Raw genomic sequence first — 27931 nt, forward strand, 5'->3', positions numbered from 1 at the left:
ATGTTTTAGATGGAGTCTTGCTCTATCACCAGGCTGGAGTTGCAGTGGTGTGATCCTGGCTCACTGCTGCAACCTCTACCTCCCAGGTTCAAGCAATTCCCCTGCCTCAGCCTCCCAAGTAGCTGGGATTAAAGGTGCATGCCACCACGTCCGGCTAATTTTCTGTATTTTAGTAGAGATGGGGTTCCACTATGTTGGCCAGGCTGGTCTCCATCTCCTGACCTTGTGATCCGCCCGCCTTAGCCTCCCAAAGTGCTGGGGTTATAGGCATGAGCCACCATGCCAAGCTATTTTTTTCTGAATAGAAAACATTCTTATTGTAAAAAATTAGAAATTATGTAAGAGTCAACAGATAAGTATGAAAATTACCCATCAGCCCATCACATATAGGAAACCACGTAACATTTTAGTGAGTGTTACCCCCCAATTTCAAAATGCCTATACAAACATATTGACACACCTATCTTTATATATTGAAAAAGGAGATCAGTTTACATATTTTTTTATAGTGTTCTGAATACATTTTCATTATAGTAGCCACAGCTACTTTATTTGGAAAGGTAACGTATTTCATTATATGGTTTTAACAAGAAATTTAACCAGTATTTAGGTGGTTTCTAACATTTTATTATTATAGCCAATACTTGGATGAACATCCTTGTAAATGTATTTCTGTAAATCTGCCTGATGTTTACATTAAAATGTATTTCTAGATCAAATGGGTCACTCTGAGGCTTTAGTTTCATATTGCCAAACTGCTATCCTGAAAGACTGGATTAGTTTGTCCTCATCAGCAATATGTTGGAACGTCATCCATCTCTTCACATCCACTTAAACACTTTACATTATCCATTTTTTAGAATTACCTGGGATAAATAATAGATAACTTTTTTTCTTTTCCTTTCTTTCTTTTTCTTTTTCTTTTTCTTTTTTTTTTTGAGACAGACTCTTACTCTGTTGCCCAGGCTGAAGTACAATGGTACCATCATAGCTCACTGCAACCTGGGCTCATAACAAGGGATCCTCCCACCTCAGCCTTCCAAGTAGCTGGGACTACATGCATATATCCCATGCCTGGCCAATGAAAAAATTTTTTTTTTTTTTAGAGATGAAAGGTCTTGCTATGTTACCCAGGCTAGTCTTAAACTCCTAGCCTCAAGCAATTCTCCCACTGCAGCCTCTCAAAGTGCTGGGATTACAGGTATGATCCATTGTGCCTGGCCAAAAGTTTGCTTTAAAGTTTGAATTTCATCCTTTATGAACTCATTTTCCTATCTTTCAGACATTTTTTAGTTTTTCATATAGATTTTTCTTAACTTACATTTTTAAACTCTGTTTATGCCATTTTTTTTGCCATATAAAAATTTTAAATTGGTATGTAATAAAAACAATTGATCTTTGTCTTTAAAATTTCTGTATTTATTACTAATGTTTTAAAAATTAGGGTTGAGAAGAGTTCATATATTTAGGGAGAACAGTGATGGACAGAATGATTGCACGCATGGATGAATAAGGGTAATTTTGAGTAAGCCCATAAAGATGAAAAATTGAGAACAAAATTTTTTACTGATTCATATTTTCCCACTGCAACTGGTTCCCACGGTTCCTACGGACTGCAGCAGAGCTGAAGGTTAAACCATCAGGCTCATGAAAAGCCAACTTCTTATGCTTGAAAGAGGAAAAAAAAGGTAAATCAGACTCCTCCCTGTGATTTCAGTGTGAGACTTGGTTGGGGACACACATCCAAACTATATCACCTTGTGATGAGGTCCCCCCAGAAGGCTCCTCGTGTCTTCACACTCCTAGTGAGTTTACTACACATGTGGGAATCCTAGCAGCAGCCGCAGGCTAGGCTCAAGCTGTATATCCTGCAACTGTAGCTGCCAAAGGAAATCGGGCTTCTCTATTTGCTATCTACCCTGGCTGGAGCACTTCCCCAGAGATGCACAAGCTCAGCTCCTTCACTCTCTTCAGTCCCTTACTCAAAAGTCACTCCAGGGAAGCCTATGCTGGCTATCCTATCTACAATTTAGAGTTGCCATTTCCTCCTTTCCTCTTATATTTTGGCGATTTTTTTTTTTTTTTTTTTTGGTTTATTTTTGAAACAGAGTTGTTCTGTCACCCAGGCTGGAGTGCAGGGGTGCAATCTTGGCTCACTGCAACCTCTACCTACTGGGTTCAAGCAATTCTCCTGTCTCAGCCTCCTGAGTAGCTGGGATTACAAGTGTGCACCACATGCCCGACTGATTTTTGTATTTTTAGTAGAGACGAGGTTTCACGATGTTGGCCAGTCTGGTCTAGAACACCTGACCTCAAGTGAACTGCCCACCTTGGCCTCCCAAAGTGCTGGGATTACAGATGTAAGCCACCACACCTGGCCCCCTCTGACCTTTTGTATCCCTCTTTCTTTCTTATTTTTTTCCCTTCATGCTTATCATTATCTTAATATATATATATATTTTTTCTTATATTTCATTTGTTTGTTGTGTGTCTGCCCCACTAGAATATAAATTTCATGAAGGCAGAGATTTAACCACTGTGTCCTCTGCACTTAAACAGTTCTAGTGAGCCCAGAGCAGGTCTTCAATAAATATCTGCTAACTGAGCAAAAGAAGAAATGTTTATTATGATTATTCTGAGAAACATCTGGGCATTAGCTGTCTTACATTAACATTTTCCAGGACTGAGGGAAAAATCCTCTTTATATGTTACTTACCAATGTGCTTTACTGAATGAACCCTCTGCTCTTTTAGAAAATGTTTTTTTGCTTCCACAATACTCTACTTGCCTTTGCTTTTTTGTTTTTGCAATGCTACATGCCTGGTCACGTTTAGGAAAAAAAATATATTTTATGAACTCTTTTGAATCCCTAAGTTTGTAAAGTGAAATATTTGGTTCCAGGACTTCTTAACCAAGGGACAGAAGACAAACTGCTTTATTATAATAGTGTCTGCACAAACACTTTATTATAATAGTGTCTGTACCTTGTCTCTTTGTATAGGGTAGCGTGAATGAACCACAGCAAGACAGCCCAGCCTTAGTTACTGCACACATATGACATGTATACATCTTATTCAAGGTCCACTATTACTGTAGTGATATCAGATCATTTCTGTGATATATTACACTAGTGAAAGCAGATCATTTCTATGATATATTAGTTTGGGAGTGATTAGAAATTGAAGAGGAAGGCCAGGCATGGTGGCTCATGCCTGTAATCTCAACACTTTGGGAGGTGCAGGGGGAGGATGATTGCTTGAACCAGGAGTTTGAGGCCAGACCAGGAAATAGAAGGAGCCCCCATCTTTACAAAAAAATAAAATAATTAGCTGGGCATGGTGGTGCCTGCCTGTGGTTTCAGCTGCTTCAGGAGGTTGAGGTGGGAGGACTCCTTGAGCCCAGGAGGTAAAGGCTGCATTGAACAGTGATTGTACCATTGTACTCCAGCCTCAGTGACAGAAAGTAATTTTCACTTGCAATTCAGGGATGACCACTGTATAGGTTTCCTTCCAATGTGTCTAAAGACCCCAAAAAGAATAGTTGAAAGGTGTTGGTACTATGCCTTCATTTTAAGTCTTTGGTTGATTGAAACTAAGTGGAATTTAACAGGTTAAGTGGCTATGAATATCCTGAATTGATTACAGAGAAAAGCTCATTCTCTTATTCTTAGGCCTGTCATACGCTAACGGTACATTAAACATAAGGAGATATTTGTAGAAACTACTAGAGACATGCTAAGAAAACAATCTATAAAACCAATTTTTGAGACAGACTATGTATGTCATTTTCCAATTTGATCATAAATTTTAACCAATAAAACACATGACTGAAATATTGAATCTTATTTCAAATTATACTTTTATTTAATAAATGATAGTTTTCAAGGAAGCTAAGTTTCAATTAAAAAATATGTAAGAGAGGAGAGAGATCCAAGATGGCTGATCACTAGCAGCTCGGGCTGGTAGTTCCCAGTGAAAGCACAGAGAACGAGAGGACGCCACACTTTCAGATGAATATTTGTTGCTCACAGACTAGGAGATTCCCAGCAGAGGAGCCCCACGTGTCCCCAGGGCGACTCTTGTGGCCGGCGTGGCGGTTTTGCTGGTGCCTTAGCGCGCCAGTTTTTGGTGCAGAGTCCGGAGATTCCCGGGCAGAAAAGCACCATCAATCTTAACACCGCTATTTTGGCCGGCGCAGTGGATTGCTCAGATTTCAGCGCTGGGAATCAACAAGTTGGATGTCTGCTCAGAGACCTAGTTAGAAAGTCATTAATTACAAAGACAACAGACGGATAAATATATAATGAAGGGAAGAAATCAGCGTAAAAAGGCAGAGAATACTCAAAATCAGAATGCCTCTCCCTCTACAGGGGATCGCAATTCCTCATCAGTAATGGAACAAGGCTTAATAGATTACGAGTGTGTTCCAATAACAGAAGCAGGTTTCAAAACGTGGGTGATAAGAAACTTCTGTGAATTAAAAGAACTTGTTCTAACCCAATGCAAAGAAACTAAGAACCTTGAAAAAAGGTTTGACGAAATGTTAACGAGAATGGACAATTTAGAGAGGAATATAAGCAAATTGATGGAGCTGAAAAACACAACATGAGAACTTCGCGAAGCATGCACAAGTTTAAACAGTCGAATTGATCAAGTAGAAGAAAGGATATCAGAAGTCGAGAACCAGCTCAGTGAAATGAAACGAGAAGACAAGATTGGAGAAAAAAGGATGAGAAGGAATGAGCAAAGTCTCCAGGAAATATGGGACTATGTGAAAAGACCTAATTTACGTTTGATAGGTGTACCTGAATGTGATGAAGAGAATGAATCCAAGTTGGAAAATACTCTTCAGGATATCATTCAGGAAAACTTTCCCAACCTGGCAAGGCAGGGTAATATTCAACTCCAGGTAATACAGAGAACACCACAAAGATATTCTTCAAGAAGACCAACCCCAAGGCACATAATTGCCAGATTTATTAGGGTTGAAATGAAGGAGAAAATACTAAGGGCAGCCAGAGAGAAAGGTCAGGTTACCCACAAAGGGAAACCTATCAGACTTACAGCAGATCTCTCAGCAGAAACCCTACAAGCCAGAAAAGAGTGGGGACCAATATTTAACATCCTTAAAGAAAAGAACTTTCAACCCAGAATTTCCTATCCAGCCAAACTAAGCTTTACAAGTGAAGGAAAAATTAAATCTTTCACGAACAAACAAGTACTTAGAGACTTCACCACCACCAGGCCTGCTTTACAAGAGCTTCTGAAAGAAGCACTATACATATAAAGGAACTACGAATATCAGCCTTTCCAAAAATATATCAAAGAGAAAGAACATTAACACAACGAAAAATTTACACTAACTAATGGGCAAAACAGCCAGCTAGCATCAAATGCCAGTATTAAACTTATATATATTCTAATCGGATAAAAAGCCAAAACCCATTGGTATGCTGCATCCAGACCCATCTCACATGCAACGATACACAAAGACTCAAAACAAAGAGAAGGAGGAAGATGTATCAATGAATCAGAGAGTAAAAATAAACAAATAAATAAAAAGCAGGAGATGCAATTCTCGCCTCTGATAAAGTAGACTTGAAAGCAACAAAGAGCAAAAGAGGCAAAGAAGGACATTACATAATGGCAAAAGGATAAATGTAACAAGAAGAGCTAACGATTTTATAGATCAACAAGACAGAAAATTAACAAGGACATCCAGGACTTGAACTCAGACCCGGAACAAGTAAACTTAATAAACATTTATAGAACTCTCCACTTCAAATACATAAAACATACATTACCACCTCACACCTATTCCATACGTGACTACATAATTGGAAGTAAATCACTCCTCAGTAATCGCATAGCATTTCATAGGTTTAAATGAAATATTGGTTGGCTGCTCGTTTGTTATTTTCTTCCCTTATTCCTTCCTGTTTACATCAAGTATAATTATTGGTATAAAAGAGGTTTTCAATACCCATTACCAAACTGCATTCTAGCCTGGGCAAGAAAGCAATACACCCATTCTCTCTCTCTCTTTCTCTTCCTTTTTCTTCCTCTTCTTTATTCTTTTTCTTCCTTTCTTTCTTTCTTCCAAAAAAAAAATATGTAAGAGAAATAAATATATATATATATATATATATATATATATATATATATATATATATATATAATGAGAGGCAGCAAGATGACAGACTGGAAAAGTTACGAGACTGATAGGGTGATCTAGGTGGGAAGCAGATGGGAAGTAAATTGGAGCAGTGGCAGTGAAACTGCAGGAAAATGTACAGATCTGAGAGTATTTAGATGATGGAAGCTACAGAGCCTGAGTGAATCAAGGCAGGTGGTAGTAAAGAGAAAGAAGGAGTGAAGGAAAATCTTCAGGCATTTGGTATGAACAGCTGGGTAGAAGGGCACTTAGATAGGCAATATGAGAGGTATGAGCAGACTGGGGCTATCCCCTAAAAGGAGTGGTGGGGGGTATGTGTGGAAGGGGCTTGTTGATGAACTCTTTTGGGACGTGCTGAATTAGAGGTTCTGTGAGCACCAGGTGTCAGTGTCTAACAGGTAGCTGGCTATGTAGATCCTGAGCTAACTCTCTCCCAAACGGTTCTGTCCTTGAGCTTTAGACTTAAATATTCAAATGCCTGACAGGTAACTCCACTGTGAGGTCTGACAAACTCATGCTGCCTCACAGTGAATGTCTCATCTCCCTGCGCCCCCACCCTCCACCTTCTCATCCCGCTCTCTGCCACTACATTCACTCCCCTACCCCTCACCTGTCCAAGGGTGGTACCGCCATCTTGCTTGGACTCATGCAATAAACTGCTTCACATCTTCTTCATTTCTATATACCCAGTGTCCAGGGCAAGCAGTTCCTGGGCACCCAGCTCAGTGTGACCCAGGTACTTGGAAATAGATCTCAGAGAGATAAGCTAGGAAGTCATCAGATGATAGGTCAGAGCTCAGATAATGCACAGTCAAGTCTGACTGTAACCCGACTAAAGAAGGATGAAGGGGCCGAGCGTGGTGGCTCATGCCTGTAATCCCAGCACTTTGGGAGGCTGAGGTGGGCGGATCACCTGAGGTTGGGAGTTTGAGACCAGCCTGACCAACATGGAGAAACCCTGTCTCTACTAAAAATATAAAATTAGCCAGGCGTGGTGGTGCATGCCTGTAATCCCAGCTACTTGGGAGGCTGAGGCAGGAGAACCACTTGAACCTGGGAGGTGGAGGTTGCGGTGCTGAGATTGAGCCATTGCACTCTAGCCTGGGCAACAAGAGTGAAACTCCATCTCAAAAACAAAACAAAACAAAAAAACAACAACAAAAAGAAGGATGAAGGATGAGTTAGCAATGGGAGCTCAGCAAGGCAGAGTCAGAAAAGGAAATTCTGGTAGCATTATCCACAGCATGGTGGTCCCTGGGGGTGCAGATGGACAGACACAAACACCAAGTCCTTGTGGCAGAGTATCCCTATGATGAAGAACGAGTATGGAGCTCTAATATTCTGGCCCTCCTCACCTTAAGTTTACTCATTTCCCTTGCTCACCAGGTAATCTCTGACTAGAATTAGGCTTGCCATGCATATTTGCCTACAGGAAAAGAGGCACTAATCAGCAAGGATGATTATTCTGTACATCTGAGAGTATGCATCAGTTACCATCACAAATCATTAAATTAGCATTCCAGCCTGAGAATGGGAGTCTCTGTGAACTTATTAATGCATGCCTCAGGATCTGAGAGGCAGGTGTATGCCTTGGTATGCTGACAAATTCAGTATCTAAGAATTCTATTTTACTTTTCTCCCATGATAAAAACGGTATGTATTCATTATTGCTTTCTCTTTTCCACTTTGTCTTTGTTTCTAAAACCACTCATAATTTTAAACATCCAAAAACAACTACTACTAATTGTCAGGATGTTTCCTTCCAATCTGTTTTCTATGCATAAGGAAATAATGTTTAGCAATGATTCCATTGCTTTTTTGTAAAAATGCAATACAGATTTGTAATCCCAAATGACAAAATTCCTAGTCAGCTGTGTGGAAAACAGTTTTGGCTGCTTTCCTCATGCCAAAAAAAAAGTTGACTACATTGTAGTAAAATAACTGATTTCTGCAACCTGACCAAGGAAGAGGTTCCCTGTTTCCAAGACCTTGGCAAGAATCATAAGCAAAAAGAGCAATCTAATTCAGCTTTTATGAGAGTCAGTGGTTTACCTCCAGAAACCATAAACCCAACTAGCTACGTGGTACACATTATCCTTCTAAGCTCAAATTCATGTCCTTAGTAAAAATATCTAATATACATATGTCTGTGTATGCACATTAGGTGCTTTCCTAATTTTCCCATTCTTTCAATATTTATTAGCTAGTCTCCTTCCATAAAGAGCTCTGTCATACACAAGAACACAAAATCAAACACCACATGTTCTCACTCATAGGCGGGTGTTGAACAAGGAGAACACATGGACACAGGGAGGGGAGCACTATACACGGGGGTCTGTTGGGGGGAGGGGGGATAGCAGGGGGGTGGGGAGTTGGGGAGGGATAGCATGGGGAGAAATGCCAGATATGGGTGAGGGGGAGGGAGGCAGCAAATCACACTGCCATGAATGCACCTATGCAACAACTTTGCATGTTTTTCACATGTACCCCAAAACCTAAAATGCAATTAAAAAAATAAAATAAAATAAAATAAAAAAAAGAGCTCTGTCATAAACTCTTTGCTTACCCTGAAATATGAATCATCGAAGACACTCCGAATAAATGTTGATTCTTTCTCTTAATTCATTAAGCTTAAATTCTTGATGCTTAGAAATGTTAAGTGCTCAGTAATTGGGAACTGATATAGTTTGTGTGCCTTTGGCTTTGCTACAATTTAGGCATCTTACTATGATGTAAACAAACAAACATATTAAAATAACCAGCAAAAATTTCCACAGTTTTATTTTCTTTAACCCAAACTCAGTCACAAGCAGCTGAGGCTGACAAGTCAAGGAGGCATACATACCTCATTCTCTGATGAACTTGCAGAGAGAAGCACCTCTTGGGCATCAAAGAACTCAGAAACAGACTCTGACATAGAGAGGCGGCTCTCATTGGCTACTTGCTGTGATAGGGGGAGACTGACATGGATTTGCTCACCAGCCTGCAGAAGACAGAAGAATAAAATGTAATTGCTTTTCCCCCGTTAGAGTAGCTATTCCTTCGAATTAGCCATATTTCTACTCTTTAATACTGTGTGTTAAAAAGTGGCAACCACAAGTAATTTTCACTTGCAATTCAGTAATGACCACTGTATAAGTGTCCTTCCAATGTGTCTAAAGTCCCCAAAAGGAATAGCTGAAAGGTGTTGGTACTGTGCCTTGATTTTAAATCTTTGGTTGATTGATACTAAGAGGAATTTGACAGGTTAAGCTGCCATGAATATCCTGAATTGATTATAGAGAAAAGCTCATTCTCTTATTCTTAGGTCTGTCATATTCTAGCAGTATATTAAACATAAAGACATATTTGTAGAAACTACTAGAGACATGTTAAGAAAACAATCTATAAAACCAATTTTTGAGACAGACTATATATGTCATTTTCCAATTTGGTCATGACTTTTAATCAATAAAACACATGACTGAAATATTGAATCTTATTTCAAATTATACTTTTATTCAATAAGTGATAGTTTTCAAGGAAGCTATTTAAGTTTCAATCAAAAAATTATGTAAGAGACATATATATATACACACATACATATATATATATGTCTAATGACTCTCTTTCTCTCTATATATATTGCATATTTCAGGTTGAAAAGAAGATTCCAACTGAGATTATCAAATTACTTTTGAATGACAAATTTTCTGGGCAGTTGAGTGAATATAATAAGTGTGAGAACATGGGGCCCATGGAGGCATTACTGTTGAAAAGTGTAAGTTCTCATGCTACAAAATAATTTTATGAAGAGTCATAAACAGAATTATATACTTAAGTTTAGCTCAAAAACTGAATGTTCTCCTATTCTCTTAACATTTCTTCAGTCTGAAAAATAGAATAATAAAACCACCTAACACAGAGCGTTGTTGAGGGTATCAAACGAGATAACATATGCAAAGTTGTTAACACAATACCTAGCACATAGTAAGCATTCATTCACTTGACACATGTCAGCCATTAATTAGCAGCAGCAGCAGTAGCTGTAGCAGCACCATTAGTATTACCTTAACAAGGTCAGGTGACTTCTTGCCTCAGATAGGGCTTTCAAAACAAATCTTACACTTTTACTTGCAACTTCTCAGCTAAAAATGTTTTGTTTTTTTTTCCCCAACATTTCACTGGCCATTTGATGCTACTGAACATTTCTAATGACGAATGAGACAGACACCGAAAATTAAAAAGCTGGATAGATATATAAATCAAATATTCAGTGGGATCAGGTGAACATAGGAATAAATAAAAATAGACACTGATCACCAGGAATAAATGATGTCAAGCTCTTATACATCTTTTACTTCAAAGAACATTGAACTGTCAGCAACACAAATATTCATGGAAGGAACCTTATTAACAGTGAAAGAACTGGATATAAATAAATAAAAATATGCAGTAAATTTAGATGCAAAAAATAGGTACTCTGCATCTATTTACAATGAGTCTTACCTCATCAGGGCTAGGAATAATATTTACACTGACAACCTGATCACAAATAATAGACTCTGAATGTATTCTGTTCAACCGACTCCTTAGTTCAGCATTCTGGTTGAGTGCCTTAAAATAACAAAAACCAAACATGTAATTTAAAAATAATAAGCAAGCATGAAACAGAACAAGTATACAGGTACAAGTTAGACAGTAATGTCTGTGATGTTCTTAGCTTTAACTTTTGAAACCATCATGAGCCAGACCCTACCAGCAAGAAGGAAATACATGGCTCAAAATTAAGGTATTAATTTTTTGTAATATAAGATTGCTACTTTTCAGGTTAGTGGGCTGAAAGAGTTAATAGATTTCATTAAAGTGATTCATGAAATTTTCTTTCCCTCAGAGTGAGGCCCATAAACTTAAACCCAATCTACCACTACATATATATTACTTTTTGCAGCCTGTGATGAAAAATACTGTTTTCATTGAAAATTCGTTCGCATTTTTAGTTTCTGAGGCTTGGGAGTTGTTTCAAAGCTGGGTAGTTATCTTAAAAATTAGTTAGAAATGGAATGAACTTTCTGTGGTTTACAGAATTATATTTTAGTCTGTTTAAAGAAAATATCTGTATTTTCATTTTCCAGGAGCACATAATTAATACATATGACAGTGCTGCAGAACTAACTTAAGTGCAAACAAAAAGATGTCTTCACTGAACAGTGTAGACATTGACAACCATAATAAAGAACATAACACTGAAAGTACACCAACTCTAAGTTCTCTACATGACACTACCTCCAACATGCTTTGAGTTACCATCAGCAGAACACTACTTGCTACAACACAATTTAGTATGTGGAGCAACTGCATTTATTACAAGAAGAGAACAGTTTTACATATGCATGGCATCCCCACAAGGACCCTGTGGACAAAGGTATAGTGAATCCTCTGAGAACAAACATCCATCCCATTGATACATGGAAACATGTTCCATTTGTAGAGTACAGATGTAGCTAACTGGAATTATATCAAGCCTCAAGTTAAAGACCTGTGAGAAGACAAGGCCCAGTGAAAAAATCACCTTCTTTTCCTTCCCATTAAAATCAGCAATTAGAAGATGTAAAGATATAAATGTCAGTGCCTAGTAAAGAGGGCATCTACTGCAGGGAATGGCCATTCTGCTTCCTTCAGAGCCAATGACTACAGTAAACCAATATATATACAAATATAATCTCATAATTACGATGCTGTACCTATTAAAATACCCAGGGTAAATACAAAGTAGCTAAACTCTTTGCCTGCACTGAGGAGTGCTTACACCTTAAGCACGGAGCACAGAACAGCCTCTCCTCTCCTCTCTCCATCCTGGTCCCCATGTCTTCCCTTCCCTCAACCCAGCCTTTGCTTTTTGAGGACAGAACTATCACTTGCAGCTTTTGGCTTTTATTTGAAGCTGTTAGAACCAGTTTGTAAAATATGTCAAATCATATACTTGATCTGGAGGGCTGTCATATTGTTGGATTAAAGGTGAATACAGATGCTACAGTTATTACATTTGGAGATAGGAGGAAATATGTCTCTGACTATCTGAGAAAACAGAAATGTTTTAGGGAGAAAAAGGTGATAACATTCTTAGTAAATAAACCATGTGCCTCAAAGGAAGACACCTAGCATCTTTTTATCCTGAAAAAGTGCTCAGGATCGTTTTTCTTGGAGCAAAATCTCAAACGCTTAGAATTAGAAACAACAACAACACTGCAATACTCTTATCTTGTGAGTACTATAGGCCTTTGGTCCTGTATGTTAGGACCATGAAAGATGCTCATTTTATTCTTTGTTGTTTCTCTGCCTACAAGTAAATGCAAAGTTGCCTTAGTTACTGAAATATTTGGAACCAGTTACGTTTTGCTGTCATATTAAGTGGGAGGTTTATGGTAAGGTATTTGACAGTTTTAATTGCTGAATCAGTTTTTTTGGTTGTTGCTTGCTTTGAGACAGAGTCTTGCTCTGTCACTCAGGCTGGAGTACAGTGGTGTGATCTCAGCTCACTGTAAGCTTGGCCTCCTGGGTTCAAGTGATTCTCATGTCTCAGCCTCCTAAGTATCTGGGATCCTAAGTATCAGGTCTGCACCACCACACCTGGCTAATTTTTGTGTTTTTAGTAGAGATGAGGTTTCACCATGTTGTCCAGACTGGTCTTGAACTCCTGACCTCAAGTGATCCTCTGGCCTCAGCCTCCCAAAGTGCTGAGATTACAGGCAGGAGGCACCGTGCCTGGCCCAGAATCGCAATCTTGACCTGAGTGTTTTACACAAACCTCAAATAATGGTTCCTCCAAAGTAGCTACACATTCTGTTGCCACTGTAAAGTGTGTTAACAAAATAATGCCACAAAAACTCAAGGGCAAGTATAAGTAGTGGTTTCCTTCAAGGTGGGAATGCTAAAGGTAGTTTGCCATTTATAAGGAAAGCTTGCTCTGGATATTCTAAAAAAATAAATTCTTACTTAAGCTCTAATCTTATTCCATGTTCATTAAATGTGATCCTGCCTACAGGTATGTGTGATGGGCACAAAAGACACCATCTAGCCATTAATATCAATGAGAAATGAGGTAAAACGTTTTTAAAATTAAATTTAATGTATTCTTTGTTAGATGTGATATGAAAAATAACAATTCTGGCCTTGGAGTCAGAAGATCTGGTTCTCTTGATCTCAGGGCTAAGTGGTCTTGACCAAGTTACTTAACCTTTCTGGGTTTGTATGAAATAAACATATAAATTGATTGAAATGCTAAGTCAGAATCCTGAACAGTACTTCTTGGTTATCATTATGAAGATCAACTAGAATCCAGAATAGTGTAAAAATAATTATGGGTTTGGGGATTTTTCTGATGCTTAGATTACGGTTCATAGGAATTTCTATAGTTTATGGGGGAAATCATCAGTATTTGGCTCTCTGATAAGAGCATAATCAAGGTATTTTTACATTCTATGCAAAGTTTACTTTGGCATTCATTGGGATGGTCTGAAGAGAGTTTTATCACCTATGTCTTTACTTAATTCCCTTATTGTTGAAACCCTGTCCTCTCTTCCATTAATGGCAAAAAGAGTAGCATGGGAACAAAAGAAAGAAGTATTCATTAAAATATTTCTTATTAAGATGAAGGCTGGGCATGGTGGCTCATCCCTGTAATCTCAGCACTTTTGGAGACCAAGGCAGATGGATCACTTGAGGTCAGGAGTTTGAGACCAGCCTGGCTAACACGGTGAAACCCCATCTCTACTAAAAATACAAAAATTAGCCAGGTGAGGTGGCACACACCTCACCTTAGACTGGGTGAGACTCTGGCACACACCTATAGTCCCAGCTACTCAGGAGGTTGAGGTGGGAGAATCACTAACTCTGGAGGTGGAGATTGCAGTGAGTCAAAATTGTGCCAGCACGGGCAACACTGTGAGATTGTGTCTCAAAGAAAAAAAAAAAGTATTTCTTATTAAGATGAATAAAAATAGAAGTATTTTTATTAAATACTTTTATATTTAATTTTTCTATGTTTTTTCAAACTTCAAAACTATTGTTTTTTAAATGTTGGCTAATACTTAAAGCCAAAGATCTGCTTTAGTTTACCACTACTGGCAAGGAATTATACTTTCCTGCCAAAATAGTAACATCATGCCACAAGAAAACAGTTTGGTTCTATTTTAAGTACGAAATGATGCATTGTTAGTTCTTATTTTGATCACTTTTAGAATTGAGACAAAAGTAGAAAACTCATCTCTGCTGCTACGATTTCAAGCCAGATGTTAAGCATGTTGAGTTCAAAGCTAAAAGTTTAAAAGACATCATTTTATTAATACTATCTATGCAGTGGTAGAAAACAGTTGCTGTTACATAGCACAGGAAGCATGGAAGTAAAGACCGTTCCCACTCTGGCAACCCCAGTGGTGGAAAGCGTAAGCCGTCGACCGACCGAGCGTGCAACAGCCCCTGTCTGCGCATCCTCCTCCTTTTGCCTTGATCATACAGGCCGTTTTTGAAGTTTGCTACATTCAAGTGCCGTGAGCTTTCTGGCATAGTGCTCTCAGGTAGTGCTTAGGTCTACATTTATTACTTCCTGCCCTGAAAATTATTCTATCTAATAATATCATGTTTCTATAATAATCTCATGGAAACTTTGAAACAAGTATTGTCAGGGAAATGATGCTCTTAGTGACAACAGAAAAGGGCCTAGAAGATGGCAGAAATAATGTAGGGAATGTACCCAAGAGGAGTGAACAGTGGCATAAGCAAGGAAAAAGGAGGCAGAGGACCAGCCCCTAGAGCCAGCCAATGAGCAAGAAGAGCTATGGAGACTTGTCAGTAATAACACCGCTGTTAGTGGCATACAGGACCTAACAGGGAGGAAGCACCTTGAAGCCAGGGACTGGACACAGATTCTCCATTCAGCGGCTTTTATGCATATTTTCACCACTTGCTTTACTGAGCTTGAACTGCACTAAAAACTACAATGCATGCTCTTTTCCCCACACCTCAAGTCCCTTATGCACATTTCAAGTCTAATAGATCCAAGAAACACACAATTCCTTTCCAACGTATAAAAGAAGTTACTGTCTTAAGGATTTGAGCCAGAATCAATTACCTAAATTGCCACCTCCTTAGCTACTAACTACCATTCATCAACCCTCGCAGGTAATTCCTAGGTGAAGATTTATCTTAGACTGGGTGAGACTCTGGCAAAAACATTTTACTAAACAGAACTGTGGGTTCTGGGAGAAAAACATAGATGCCTAATGGCTGGAGAAGGATATGAAACATATGGCAAGATGAAATCATCATAAATTTAAACCCTTTAGATAAAAATAAAACTGGTTCAAAAGGAATGAGAAAATGAGCATGGAAACTGTCAAAGCTAGAGCTGTCAAAAACCAAATCCTGGGTCTCTCTTAAAAATCACTTGTTTTTTCAATTACAAAAATACACTTATGGTATATTTGGAAAATGCAAAATATAGACAAATTTATTAAAAATTCACCTTACTACCAGACTGTTGGTAGTTTGGCCCATTTGTTTCTAGGGTTTTATCCTCTGTATTTTTTCATATTGTTTAATGGGTGCACAGTTTACATATCGTATCTGCCCTTTATTCTTTGGACATAAGCAGCAATTTTATGTTTCAAACACACATAATTAGTTGCACTAGCAAGAATTTCCTACTATTGGATACTTACACTGTTACTGATATTTACTAGTATAAATAATACTACCATGAATATTTATGTGCATAATTGTTTTTTAAATTTCAGCATTAATAGACATGTCAGCCATGGACCTACAGGGTAAAAGGGTAAAAACATTTTAAGGCTTTCAATAAATACTGCTAAATTATGTTCAAGATGACAACAGTTTAAAGTTAAAAGAAGATACAAAGGATTCTATAAAGAATATCTTCATATACAATAAATTTGGCCCATGTCTTAGGGAACTATAGAATTCAGGAACAAAAAAATACACTTGCAACTTTTATCTCATCACAGAATAATTATCTGGGTGTGTGAAATGTTGTAGACAGGGAGGATGGCTGATATGACTGGGATTTTAAATTATGCTACTATATCATATATTAAGCCAATTTTTGCTTCAATTCTCATAATTACTACATTTTGTTGATTCTAAGATGCACATTTCCCCCCACATTCACCGCCTCTGAAGCACTGTGTCAGCTCAATTGACAGTAGTGTTTTTTTTTCCTTTCTCAGTAATGCACAAAATGATGATGCATCTAACAACTGATGGCATCTTGATTTAATAAAATATGGTGATTCTAGCTGGAATAGATGGGTCATATTCCGTTATTCACATTTATATAGGCCCAACTCTCACTGCATTTAACACAAGCTGTGCACAATTTCTGGGGCCAAGAATCAAACTAGTAACAGTGATAAAGTGTAATATATTGAAGATAGGCTCAAGATGACTTGGATTTTTATTATTATGGTAATCTGGGGTGCTGAGGTTGCCTTAGTCTTATTACAGACTATTTCATTTCGGTGTTCAGGGTACTGCATTAAACAAGACATAAGCTGGGCACAGTGATTCATGGCTGCAATCCCAGCACTTCGGGAGGCCAAGGTGGACGGATTACTTGAGGCCAGGAGTTTGAGACCAGACAAGGCAACATGGTGAAATCCCATCTCTACTAAAAATACAAAAAATTAGCAGGGTGTGGTGGTGCATGCCTGTAATGCCAGCTAGTTGGAAAGCTGCTGCAGGAGAATCACTTGAACATGGGAGGCGGAGGATGCAGTGAGCTGAGATCGCACCACTGCACTCCACACAGGACAATAGAGCGTGACTCTGCCTCCAAAGAACAACAACAACAAAAAGATATGAAATTATAGCTAATGTGAAATAAAGTCATTTATAAGGGATAGATGACACATAAAATGTCCTGTCCTACAAGCTTGAGTCCAACATGTAGGCTCCCTCTCAAGTGTGAAAGTTTATTTAAGTTTATGGGAGTTAAATAACAGAATTATATATGATTTTGTGTACATATAGATCAGGAAAGTAATATTACTTTCTTATTTATTTATTTATTTGAGACAGAGCCTTGCTCTGCTGCCCAGGCTGGAGTGCAGTGGCATGATCTCGGCTTACTGCAACCTTTGCCTCCTGGGTTTAAGCAATTCTCCCACCTCAAGTAGCTGGGATTATAAGGGCCCACCACCACACACAGCTAATTTTTTGTATTTTTAGTAGAGATGGGGTTTCACCATGTTGGCCAGCCTTGTCGAAGTAATATTACTTTAGAAGAGCAATTCATTAGACTGTCCAGCCTTGCAAATGTTGTTTGCTCAAGGCAGGTAACAATTTATGACGAGCATGTTGTAAAAATGCTAATTTCAAATATTTTATATGCTATGAACCTTTGAAAATGATGATAAAATTTGCTGAGTTTGATATATTTAAATACTTGTTGAAGTGCTGCACTTTAATCATTAGACATTTATCAAATAGGACTTATGTCAAATAAAACATTCGCTTTAAAAATGTTAGACTACTTAAAGAAGTTTTTTTGTTTGTTTGCTTTAGAGACAGGATCTTGCTCTGTTGCCCAGGATGGGCACCCAGTGGTGCTATCATGGCTTACTGTAATCTTGAACTCCTGGGTGCAAGCAATTCTCCTGCCTCTGCCTCCCAAAGAATTGGGATTATAGGTATAAGCCACTATGCTTGGCCTAAAGAAGTTATTTAAATTCTGTCTTTCTCCCTCCTTCCCTCTCTGGGGGACACCTGGCTTTTTTTCTGGACCCCAGAAAAATATCTGGGAGTTTAACTGATGACATTTGAATATAGACCAAACATGTCTTTAGACTACCTAAAATGACACGATAACGTGAAGTTATACTAATTCAAAAACCTACTCAGAACATGGAAAACAATAGTCTCAATGTACTCAAGCTAATGAGCCCTTGTTCAATCTTAAGTGCTGCATTAGAAAAGGGACAACGAGAACAGTTGCTTTCTGCCCTATTTCCTTATCTGCTGGCTCCTTTTTCTTAAGATATAAACATGCTGAGATGACAGCCAAATTCCAGGGCTGACGGTCAGTCCATACATTAGTTGCTGCTAAACTAGATTCTGTTAACCTTTTTCTTCTTGATACTATTGAAACTCCCCTTGGTCTCAATGGTCATCGCCTCTAAATCCTCTGGCTGCTTTCCCTGAGTCTCCATCAAAGACTTCTCTTTCTTGACCTGTCTTTTGTTTTATTTTATTTTATTTTTGAGACAGAGTCTTGCTCTGTTGCCTAGGCTGGAGTGCACTGGCGTGATCTCAGCTCACTGCAATCTCTGCCTCCTGGGTTCAAGCGATTCTCGGTGCCTCAGCCTTCTGAGTAGCTGGGACTACAGGCATGTGCCATCAAGCCCAACTAATTTTTGTATTTTGTAGAGATGGGGTTTCACTATGTTGCTCAGACTGGTCTCTAACTCCTGACCTCAGGTGATCACCAGTCTCAGCCTCCTAAAGTGCTGGAATTACAGACATGAGCCACCATGCCTGGCCACTTGGCCTGTCCTTCAAATGTTAATGTTCTCTATAGCAGCAGGAGTATCACTGACTCTTTTATTCTGACTGCAACGCAATTCCTCAACATCTATAACTTCCCTGATATGCAGGGGAATCCATCTTCCTCTCTAGCCTAGACCTGTTTTCTGAGCTCTAGATCTAAATATCTAATTGCCTATAAAATGCCCCACAGACACCTCAATCTCCACAGAAATCCATCATCATATACCAAAAGCAAACCAGCTCCTCTTATAGTCCCATCTTGGGGAAAATAATTATCACATACCCAGTTATCCAAGTAAAAACCCTGGATTCTCTTGACTCTCTGTTCTTGTCCCTCTCTAACATTCAGCTGATCTCCAAATCATGCTGATTCTCCCTCCTGGGTGTCTTTGAAATGTATTCCCTCCTCTACCAATGCTGGCATGGCACTTCCTCAGTTTAGGAATATTATCTCAAATGTACAAGCTATTCTCAAATTATCTCAAATACCATAAGAAGTGGTCCAACTAGTCTTGCCTCCCAATTCCACCTACCCTCCATACTGGACCAGAGTAATCTAATATGTCAGAATATTTCTAATTTCTGGCATTATTATTTATCAGCTAAAATTTTTAAGCCCTCCCATCACTGATAAGATAAATCCAAAATCCTTTGTGTAGTCCCTGATGAGTTGGTTCTTGCCTACTTAATCGGTCACTTTTTTTTTTGAGACGGAGTCTCGCTCTGTTACCCAGGCTGGAGTGCAGTAGCACGATCTTGGCTCACTGCAACCTCCTCCTCCGGGGTTCAAGTGATTCTCCTGCCTCAGCCTCCTGAGTAGCTGGGACTACAGGTGTGGGCTATCATGCCTGGCTAATATTTGTATTTTTAGCAGAGATAGGGTTTCACCATGTTGGCCAGGATGGTCTTGATCTCCTGACCTCATGATCTGCCTGCCTTGGCCTCCCAAAGTGTTGGGATTACAGGCGTGAGCCGTGGCGCCCGGCCAATCAGCTACTCTTAAGAGTAATTCTTCCTTGTTCATCCCATACTTCCTCCACTATGAACTACCTGCCATTCACCAGACACCTCTCCAATTGCCTAACCATGAATAACAATTTGTTAGAAAGGAGTGAACTGTCAGTAAACTTAAATACCTTAAGCAAAGGCTGCTGTGGTTTCCAAAAGAGGGTCCACACTCGGAGGTGATGGAAATAGATGGCCAGCAGGGGTGCAACACATATAGGAATGTGAACATCGCCAAAATGCTGGGATAACACACAACTGCAGGCACTGAATTATCTATTGGGTAGGGTGCAGTGGTCTATTTGAAACTTAGTAGTTCCAAATTATTTTCACATCTTTTACGGCTAAAATTGAGATCTTTGGTAAAAAAAAATAACAATCCAACAAAAATTTATTGAGGCTCTAACTTTAGATGCAAATATATATGTTTTGACAAGAGAGGGAAATATTTTAACTCCAAGGAAACACTGTTGATCAAATTTTGCTTTACTTTACTTTTATCATGTCAGCATCAGGCCCTTCCTTGTGAGCCACTGCTGTCTACTCAGGCCCACTTCAAGGCCTGATTCCTCCAAGAAGCCTGATCTGTGGCTCTGCTCTCAGCTCAGGGCTCTCCCATTCCTCTGAGCAACCAGAGCCCTGGAAATCTGCACCACCATGTACTGCTCTGAATGTACCACAGCATGCTCCATTTCCCTGTTTCCTGGGTAAACACTGGTCATCTCATGAATCAGATCATAAGCTTCCTGGGAACATGGCCAGGACTACTTTTACCTTGGTGTTCTGTAACTTGCATAATACCTAGCATATAGTCACCTGAATGGAATACAATGAAGAGGGGAATGAATAAATGAATAACTGTTGTAAAATTTCTCATTATTATTTCTAATCTCACCTGAAGTCTGACCCAAGATCTCTATTTACCATTCTGTTTCACCTACAAGCAAATACAAGCAAGCAAGCAGGCAAGCAAGAAACAAATGCATTTTCTTGTTTTTCTTAGCAAAGCTTGACTTCTATCTCTAAGCCTCCATCATTAAATACATCTGAAGGAACCATTGCAACATTTAGGGGGACAAGAATGTATTTTATGTGTTTACAAGATGACATTTGAAAGTTTACTTGACCATTATTTTGATCTTTCTGATTCACAATACTTTCAGCTTAATGATTTGGAAGACCAATTAACGTCAACTGAGTGTTCAACTGATCTATGACAGGAGAAGGGTCCAGGGAAAGCCATTAAAATGTTCTTATGAATCCAGCCCCCTGCAGACTGGCAGAACCATAGCGGCTTTTCACGCTCATGCTCCTGAGGCTGCTGGCTTTGTACTGGCAAGCAGTATATGCCCCTCAGCTGACAGTGTTTTATGGATAATGCAGAAAGTGTGGCCCAGATAACAACAGCCATGACGTGAAACTTAACACTGAAAATACGCCGACAGTTCAGGGACATAAAACATGGTGACATGGTGTAAGTTTACTTTTTAGGGACTGAGGGAAACCATTCAAGCAGGATCTGCTCCACGCAGAGAACCACTTACCCAGGATTTGCTTGCTCCTTCACTCTGATCCAAGGCACCAGGAAGTGAACAATATTTTATATAAACACCAAGTTCTCACAAATCACATAACAACATTGAATTCTTAAATGAGTTAAAGTCAGTGCATTTATAGACTAAAGAAAATACTTCTAAAAAACTACTCGTTTGAAAAAAGCATAAGAATAGCTCTAAAGGATTTTTATCAGAAATTTCAACTTTGATATAGATACACAAGGATTTGATTAGTATTAATAAGATCAACTCTATAATATATATTGAAATATAAAAGTCTAGTTCAGGGAATATAACTTAGAAAGAAAACCTCAAGAGTGCAAATCAGAAAAGGAAAAACAGGTGATAGTAACCAGTAATTTTTAACAGATTAAAATGTATTGTAAGTTGGAAAAAATATTAGGTGTGGAAGATCTAGTACATTTTTTTATATTTATCATTGGACTGAATATATCCTAGAACACATTTCAGATGTGTAGATTATATAAATGCATGTTTTTTTTTTTAAGCCAGGGGCTACCGTATAAATGACCTTAGAGAAGCATTAAGTGTTCAATTAGCCAAAATTACCATTATAATGCTTACAATCAAGTTTGGTTTATTTTCACTCTTACCTCGACATTTTGGGGAAGAAAAGTAATAAAATCTAATACTGACTGCACTGCAGTGTTTTGGGGAAATTTCTGCAAACTGTGCTATCCCCATGACTAGCCGCCTCCCTGCCAGCCCTCCATCTCTTGGTCTTTCGTCTTACAGGGTTGGGAGTGTGCCGCGTACATGCGAACCACACTCTTGTCTACCTGAGACAGTGACTGTCGGAGCCGTGCCATCTGCGTGCTGTGGCCTTTACTGTGATCCTGCTCAGAAACCATCTGCTTCAGCTTCTCCTTCTCTATAGCTATGCTATTAAACGCAGACTTCAAAAGAGAATGCACTGGGTAGGGAGAAAAGTGAGAAGCAACTGTCAGACATGTGCAGAAAGAATACACAACATTATAAACCTCTCCAGACTTTCACTCACAAATGGACATTTTCTTGAAAGGCTATGTAATGGTCTTATTAAAAATCAGCCTTCAATAGGAATCTTTATCCACACAAATATTACAATGGCAATTGATCAGGGTGAAAATTTTGGTTTTTATACCAGACAGGCCAACAAAAATCTGGAAGTAGCATGTAAAATATCAGTATCAATGCAAAGTATCAATATTTAGAAATTAATTTATAATCCCTAGAAGGAAAAGGGGACAAGTTTACTTACCATATTTGATTATCATAGTTGAGCAGTACTGTGTAGCATAAAGTCTTACGTAAATCATTTAGAACTATCCAAAACTATTTCCCAAAAGCATGCCCCCAAAAAAGCATTTTATGTGTTCTGCCAACATAAAACAGGCGGCTGATCTAGAAATTTTGACTAGTTCTCTTGGAGGTAGGAAATGATATGCCCTTAAGAACAGCACTTGCATTTCTTTCTCAGCCAGGAATATCTTGCTGTTAAAGTGCTTTGATTTAAAAGCAACAATAAAAACAACACCCCTCCCCATTTCCTACATACCTAACAAATTAGCATTATTAACATCTGAGGCAGTCTTCAATTGTGAACTACAAAAAGGTTGACTTTTCAATATCTATTTTTATAATAACAGAGTTTTTATAATATGCAAAGTCTTCTAAAATAGGTATTTCCTTATTTGAGAAAGGTATTTATGAAAGTGGAAATTTTTAGCATAAAATACAGTGACTGAATTACGGGGGAAGATGGCAGGATCACAAGGGATTCACGATCTACTGATTTATGTGCTACATTCTGTTGTCATCAATTTAAAGGTAGTAACTTGATAGCTGGATTATGTTAACCCTGCTGGTAGCTCTAAAAGTAAGCTCTTCATCCATTTTAAAATAATTCTCTCAAAAAAGTTCATGCAATAGCCATAGAAAAGTTCTTTTGTTTCTTTGCCTAGCATAGAGAATTTGTGTATCTGTTGAAAATATATGGTTTCAATAGGGGCTTAAAAATTTGCTTTATTGTGTATATATTTAAAGTATATAGTATGATGTTATAAGATACATATAAGTAGCAAAATGGTTAGCTTTAAAAAATTTATTGTGTATATATTTAAGGTACACAACATGATGTCATAAAATACATGTATGCAATAAAACGGTTACTATGGCGGAACAAATTAACATATCTATCATCCTATCCATTTTTCTCTCCCTGTGGTAACAACAGCTATCCTCACATTGTAGATTAGGTCTTTCCACTTGTCTGTCCTACATATTTACTACTTTGTATCCTTTGACCTAACTCTCCCCTCTACCACCACCCTGGTAACCACTGTTTTATTCTCTATCTCTATATATTTGACTTAAAAAATATATATTCCATATATAAGTGAGATCATGCAATTTTTTTTCTGGGTTTGGCTTTTTTTTTTTTTTTGAGACAGAGTCTCACTCGGTCACACAGGATGGAATGCAGTGACGCAAACCACTCATTGCAACTTCCGCCTCCTGGGTTCAAGCATTAGTGTGCCTCAGCTGGGATTACAGGCATGCACCACCAGCCTGGCTAATTTTTGTAATTTTAATAGAGATGGGTTTTGTCATGTTAGCCAGACTGCTCTCAAACTCTTGGTCTCAAGCAATCTGCTTTCCTTGGCCTCCCAAAGTGCTGGGATTACAGGCATGAGTCACCACGCCTGGCCAAGGCTTGCTTATTTCACTTAGCAAAATGTCCTTCAGGCCCATCCATGCTATGGCAATTGGCAGGATCGCTTCCTTTTCAAAGGCCGAATAATAATCCATTGTGTATGTGTATACCACAGTTTCTGTATCCATTTGTCCACTGACAGATACCTGGGTGGTTTCCACATCTTGGCCATTGTGAATAATGCTGCAATGAACATGTGAGTGCAGATATCTTTACAATACCACCGTATTGTAAATTTCATTTCCTGTGTGTATATGCCCAGAAGAGGGACTGCTAGGTCATATGGTAATTCTAGTTTTAATTCTTTTTAAGAATCTCCGTACCGTTTTCCAGTGTATACGGCTGCACCAATTTATATTCCCAACAACAGTGTATAAAGGTTTCCTTTTCTCCACACCCTTGCCAACACTTGTCCCGTCTCTTTAGTAGCTATCCTAACAGGTGTGAGGAGGTGGCACATCGTAGTTTTGATTTGCATTTCCCTAATGATTGGTGATGGTGATCACCTTTTCATGTACTTGTTGGTCATCTTTGGAGAAGTATCTACTCAGATCCTTTGCTCATTTAAAAATCAGGTTATATATATATTTTTAAAATTTATTTATTTAATTTTTTTTATGAGACAGGCTCTCACTCTGTTGTCTAGTGTGGTGTGCAGTGGCCTGATTATACCTCACTGTAACCTCTAACACCTGGGCTTAAGTGATCTGCCCACCTCAGCCTCTAGAGTAGCTAGGACTACAGGCACACATTACTATGCCTCGTTAATTTTTAAATTTTATTTTTTGTAGAGATGGAGTCTCACTATGTTTCTCATGCTGGTCTCAAATTCCTGGCCTCAAGTAAAGGTTACATGTTTTCTTCCTATTTTGTTGTATGAGTTCTTTATACATCCTGGATATTAACCGCTTATCTGATACATGGTTTGCAAATTTTTTTCCCATTCTGTAGGTTATTTTTTTATTTTGTTGATTGTTTTCTTTTCTGTGCAGAAGGTTTTTTTAAAAAAAAATTTGCACAAGCTCTTTAGTTTGATATTTTTCCATTTATTTATTTTTTATTTTTAGCCTGAATTTTTGGTGTTATATCTAAGAAATTCATCACTGAGAACAATGTCAAGGAACTTTTTCCTCTATGTCTTCTTGTAGGAGTTTTATAGTTTCAGGTCTTACATCTAGGTCTTTTATCTATTTTGAGCTCATTTTTATATGGTTTAAGATAAGGATCCAATTTCATTCTTTTCGATGTGGAAATCTAGTTTCCTCAGCACCTTTTATTGAACAAATTATCCTATTCTCAAACAAATTATCCTTTTCTCATTGTGTCTTTTTGGTGCCTTTGTTGAAAATTAGTTGATCATATATGTTTGGATTTATTTTGGGGCTCTCTTTTATGTTCCAGTGGTCAATGTATCTGTTTTTAAGCCAATACCATACTATTTTGATTACTATAGCTTTGTAAAATAATTTTAAATCAGGAAGCATAATACTTTCAACTTTGGTTTTTTTCCTCTCAGATTGCTCTGGTTATCACATTGTTTTATGGTTCTATGTAAATTTTATATTGTTTTCCCTGTATTTTGGAAGAGTGCCATTAAGACTTTGATAGGAATTATATTGAATCTATATATTTCTTTAGGTAGTATGAATTTTTTTTAAACTTTTATTTTAGGTTTGAGGCTATACGTGAAGGTTTGTTACATAGGTAAACATGTGTCACAGGGGTTCATTGTACAGATTATTTCATCACCCAGGTATTAAGCCCAGTACCCAATAATTACCTTCTCTGTTCCTCTCACTTCTCCCAACCTACACCCTCAAGTAGGCCCTGGTGTTTGTTGCTTTCTTCTTTGTGTTCATAAGTTTTTATCATTTAGCCCCTACTTGTAAGTGAGAACATGTGGTATTTGGTTTTCCATTCCTGCATTGGTTTACTGAGGATAAAAACCTCCAGCTCTATCCATGTTCCTGCAAAACACATGATCTTGTTCTTTTTTATGGCTGCAAGTATGAACATTTTAGCAACACAACTTTTTGATCAATGAGCATGGAATATCTTTCATTTATTTGTGCCCTCTTTAATTTTTTTCACCAATATTTCTTATAGTTCTCGGTGTACAGGTCTTTCAACTCCTTGGTTAAATTTATTCCTAAGTATTTTATTTTATCATAAAGAGGACTGATCTTGCTTTATTTTTCAGCTATGTTGTGATTTGTGTATAGGATAAGAGAGTTTTGCATATTTGTTATATATCCTGCAACTTTAATGAATTCATTCATTAGCTCTAACAGTTTCTTGGTGGTGTCTTTGGGATTTTCTACACATAGAATCATGTCATCTGCAAATAGAGATCATTTTACTTTTTCCTTTCTGGTTTGGTTAACTTTTATTTCTTTTTGTTGTCCAATTGCTCTTGATAGTACTTCCAGTACCATGTTGAACAGAAGTAGGAGGAAGGCCACCTTGTCTTGTACCAGACCTTAGAGGAAAACCTTTCCATTTCTCCCCATAAGTGATGTTAGCTGTGGGTTTTTCACAAATGGTCTTTATTATAATATGTTGAGAAACTTTCCTTCTATATCTAAACCATTAAGAGTTTTTTTTTTTAATCAAGAAATGGTATTGAATTTTGACAAATGGTTTTTCTGCAAATGATATGATTATGTGGTTTTTGTCTTTCAGTCGGTTGATGTGATGCATCATTCAACAGAAGCTTTAAAACTCTGTCAATACTTGAATTTCCTGGAAGCTTCAGGATTGCAACCAAATACACAGTTTTCCCGTGGCTGCCTTCTAAAGTAGCATCCCCCCTTAGCAGCTGTGCCATACTTACATACTCAACTCACACTCTACTTTTTGTACCTTTTGTGGTCACACTCTACCTTTAGTTCCCCTTTCCCCAAAGTAGAATTTACTGGCTATAAATCTATGCTGTTACATAAACAAATTAATAGTGCTCTAGCCTACTATCATACTTAACATCCAGCTAAGAAATGCAATGGACATACACCAGGAGTAAAATGGCAGGTAAGAGAGAGTTGGCCTTACAGAAGAATCTCAACTGAGAAATCGAAGGGGTTTAGCTTAATTGTTTTTAGAGTTGTGGAATTAATGAAATCTGATAGCGCATTTTTGCTGATGGTTTGAGATTGCAAATTTTGGCTGATTCCAGAGAGCTCCTCAGTGTGCCCCCTTCTTTTCCACCAGACTCTTGAGTCTCAGGGGGGCACCTGAGATGTTCCATTTAATGTATTTGTGTCTAAAAGCAACACAACATTTGTCTCTCTCTAGAATATTTTAAAAGACAATGCCTGAGAAGATACTATCATCTTAAGAAAGAACTTGAGTGGCTGAAAGTCCAATACTATGGCAGTAAAGGTAGCCTTGACTCCTTGACTCTTCTTGTTAAACACTGACAGGAGTGCTCAGTCCATCTAGTCTCCACTATCCCGCTTATTTACCATACCCTACTGTCTGTGGGTGATGATAACAATTTAATTCACACAAGAAGACTCATTGAAAATTTAACATAAAGAAGAGACTCAAATATGGGATCAATTTTCCCCCAAATCTGAGCTGGCATATGGTGCTTTGACCAACAGAATACCGTGGAAGTAGAACGCTGCACCAGTTCCAGAGCTGGCCTTGAAGACGACAAGCAGCTTCCACTGCCAGGCTCTTGGAGCCCTAAACTGCCATGGAGAGGAAGGGGGCACAGTTGTTGCAGCCTTCCAGCCATTCTGCCAACATGCTAGGCACAAGAGGGAAGCCACTTTGGGTCTTCCAGCCCAGCTCATTCTGTGGCCGAATCCTAGTGACTGGGCGTAATCAAGGACATGGCACAGAGGCTTCGCTGCTTAGCTGAGCCCTCCCTGAATTCCCGACCAACAAATTGTAAAGTCCAATAAATGAGTGTTATTTAATATAAAAAGAAATA

At 38.3% G+C, this 27931-nt stretch overlaps 1 protein-coding gene and 1 long non-coding RNA gene across 13 annotated transcripts in view; one reads left to right on the top strand and one right to left on the bottom strand.

Annotated features, from left to right (window-relative positions):
- OSBPL6 (oxysterol binding protein like 6) overlaps positions 1-27931 on the bottom strand; it is a 140236-nt gene that overhangs the window by 14591 nt on the left and 97714 nt on the right. For 6 of the 12 annotated variants that reach the window (XM_064373304.1, XM_064373303.1, XM_064373308.1 and 3 more), the window contains 4 exons: positions 22079-22212; positions 21267-21290; positions 10663-10770; positions 9020-9157 (listed from right to left, as the gene is read on the bottom strand). In XM_064373304.1, coding sequence (XP_064229374.1) covers positions 9020-9157; positions 10663-10770; positions 21267-21290; positions 22079-22212 — 404 coding nt within the window. The remainder of the gene's footprint in view (positions 1-9019; positions 9158-10662; positions 10771-21266; positions 21291-22078; positions 22213-27931) is intronic. The other 6 variants (XM_064373306.1, XM_064373309.1, XM_064373312.1 and 3 more) reach the window with 2 other exon arrangements.
- LOC135273661 (uncharacterized) lies at positions 1620-27929 on the top strand. Its single transcript, XR_010341453.1, has 2 exons — positions 1620-1688; positions 26677-27929. It is a non-coding gene; the product is annotated as an uncharacterized LOC135273661 (long non-coding RNA).

The sequence above is a fragment of the Aotus nancymaae genome, unplaced genomic scaffold, assembly GCF_030222135.1.
Source record: "Aotus nancymaae isolate 86718 unplaced genomic scaffold, 86718_ANA_hifiasm-v0.15.2.pri h1tg000008l, whole genome shotgun sequence".
Classification (NCBI taxonomy): domain Eukaryota; kingdom Metazoa; phylum Chordata; class Mammalia; order Primates; family Aotidae; genus Aotus; species Aotus nancymaae.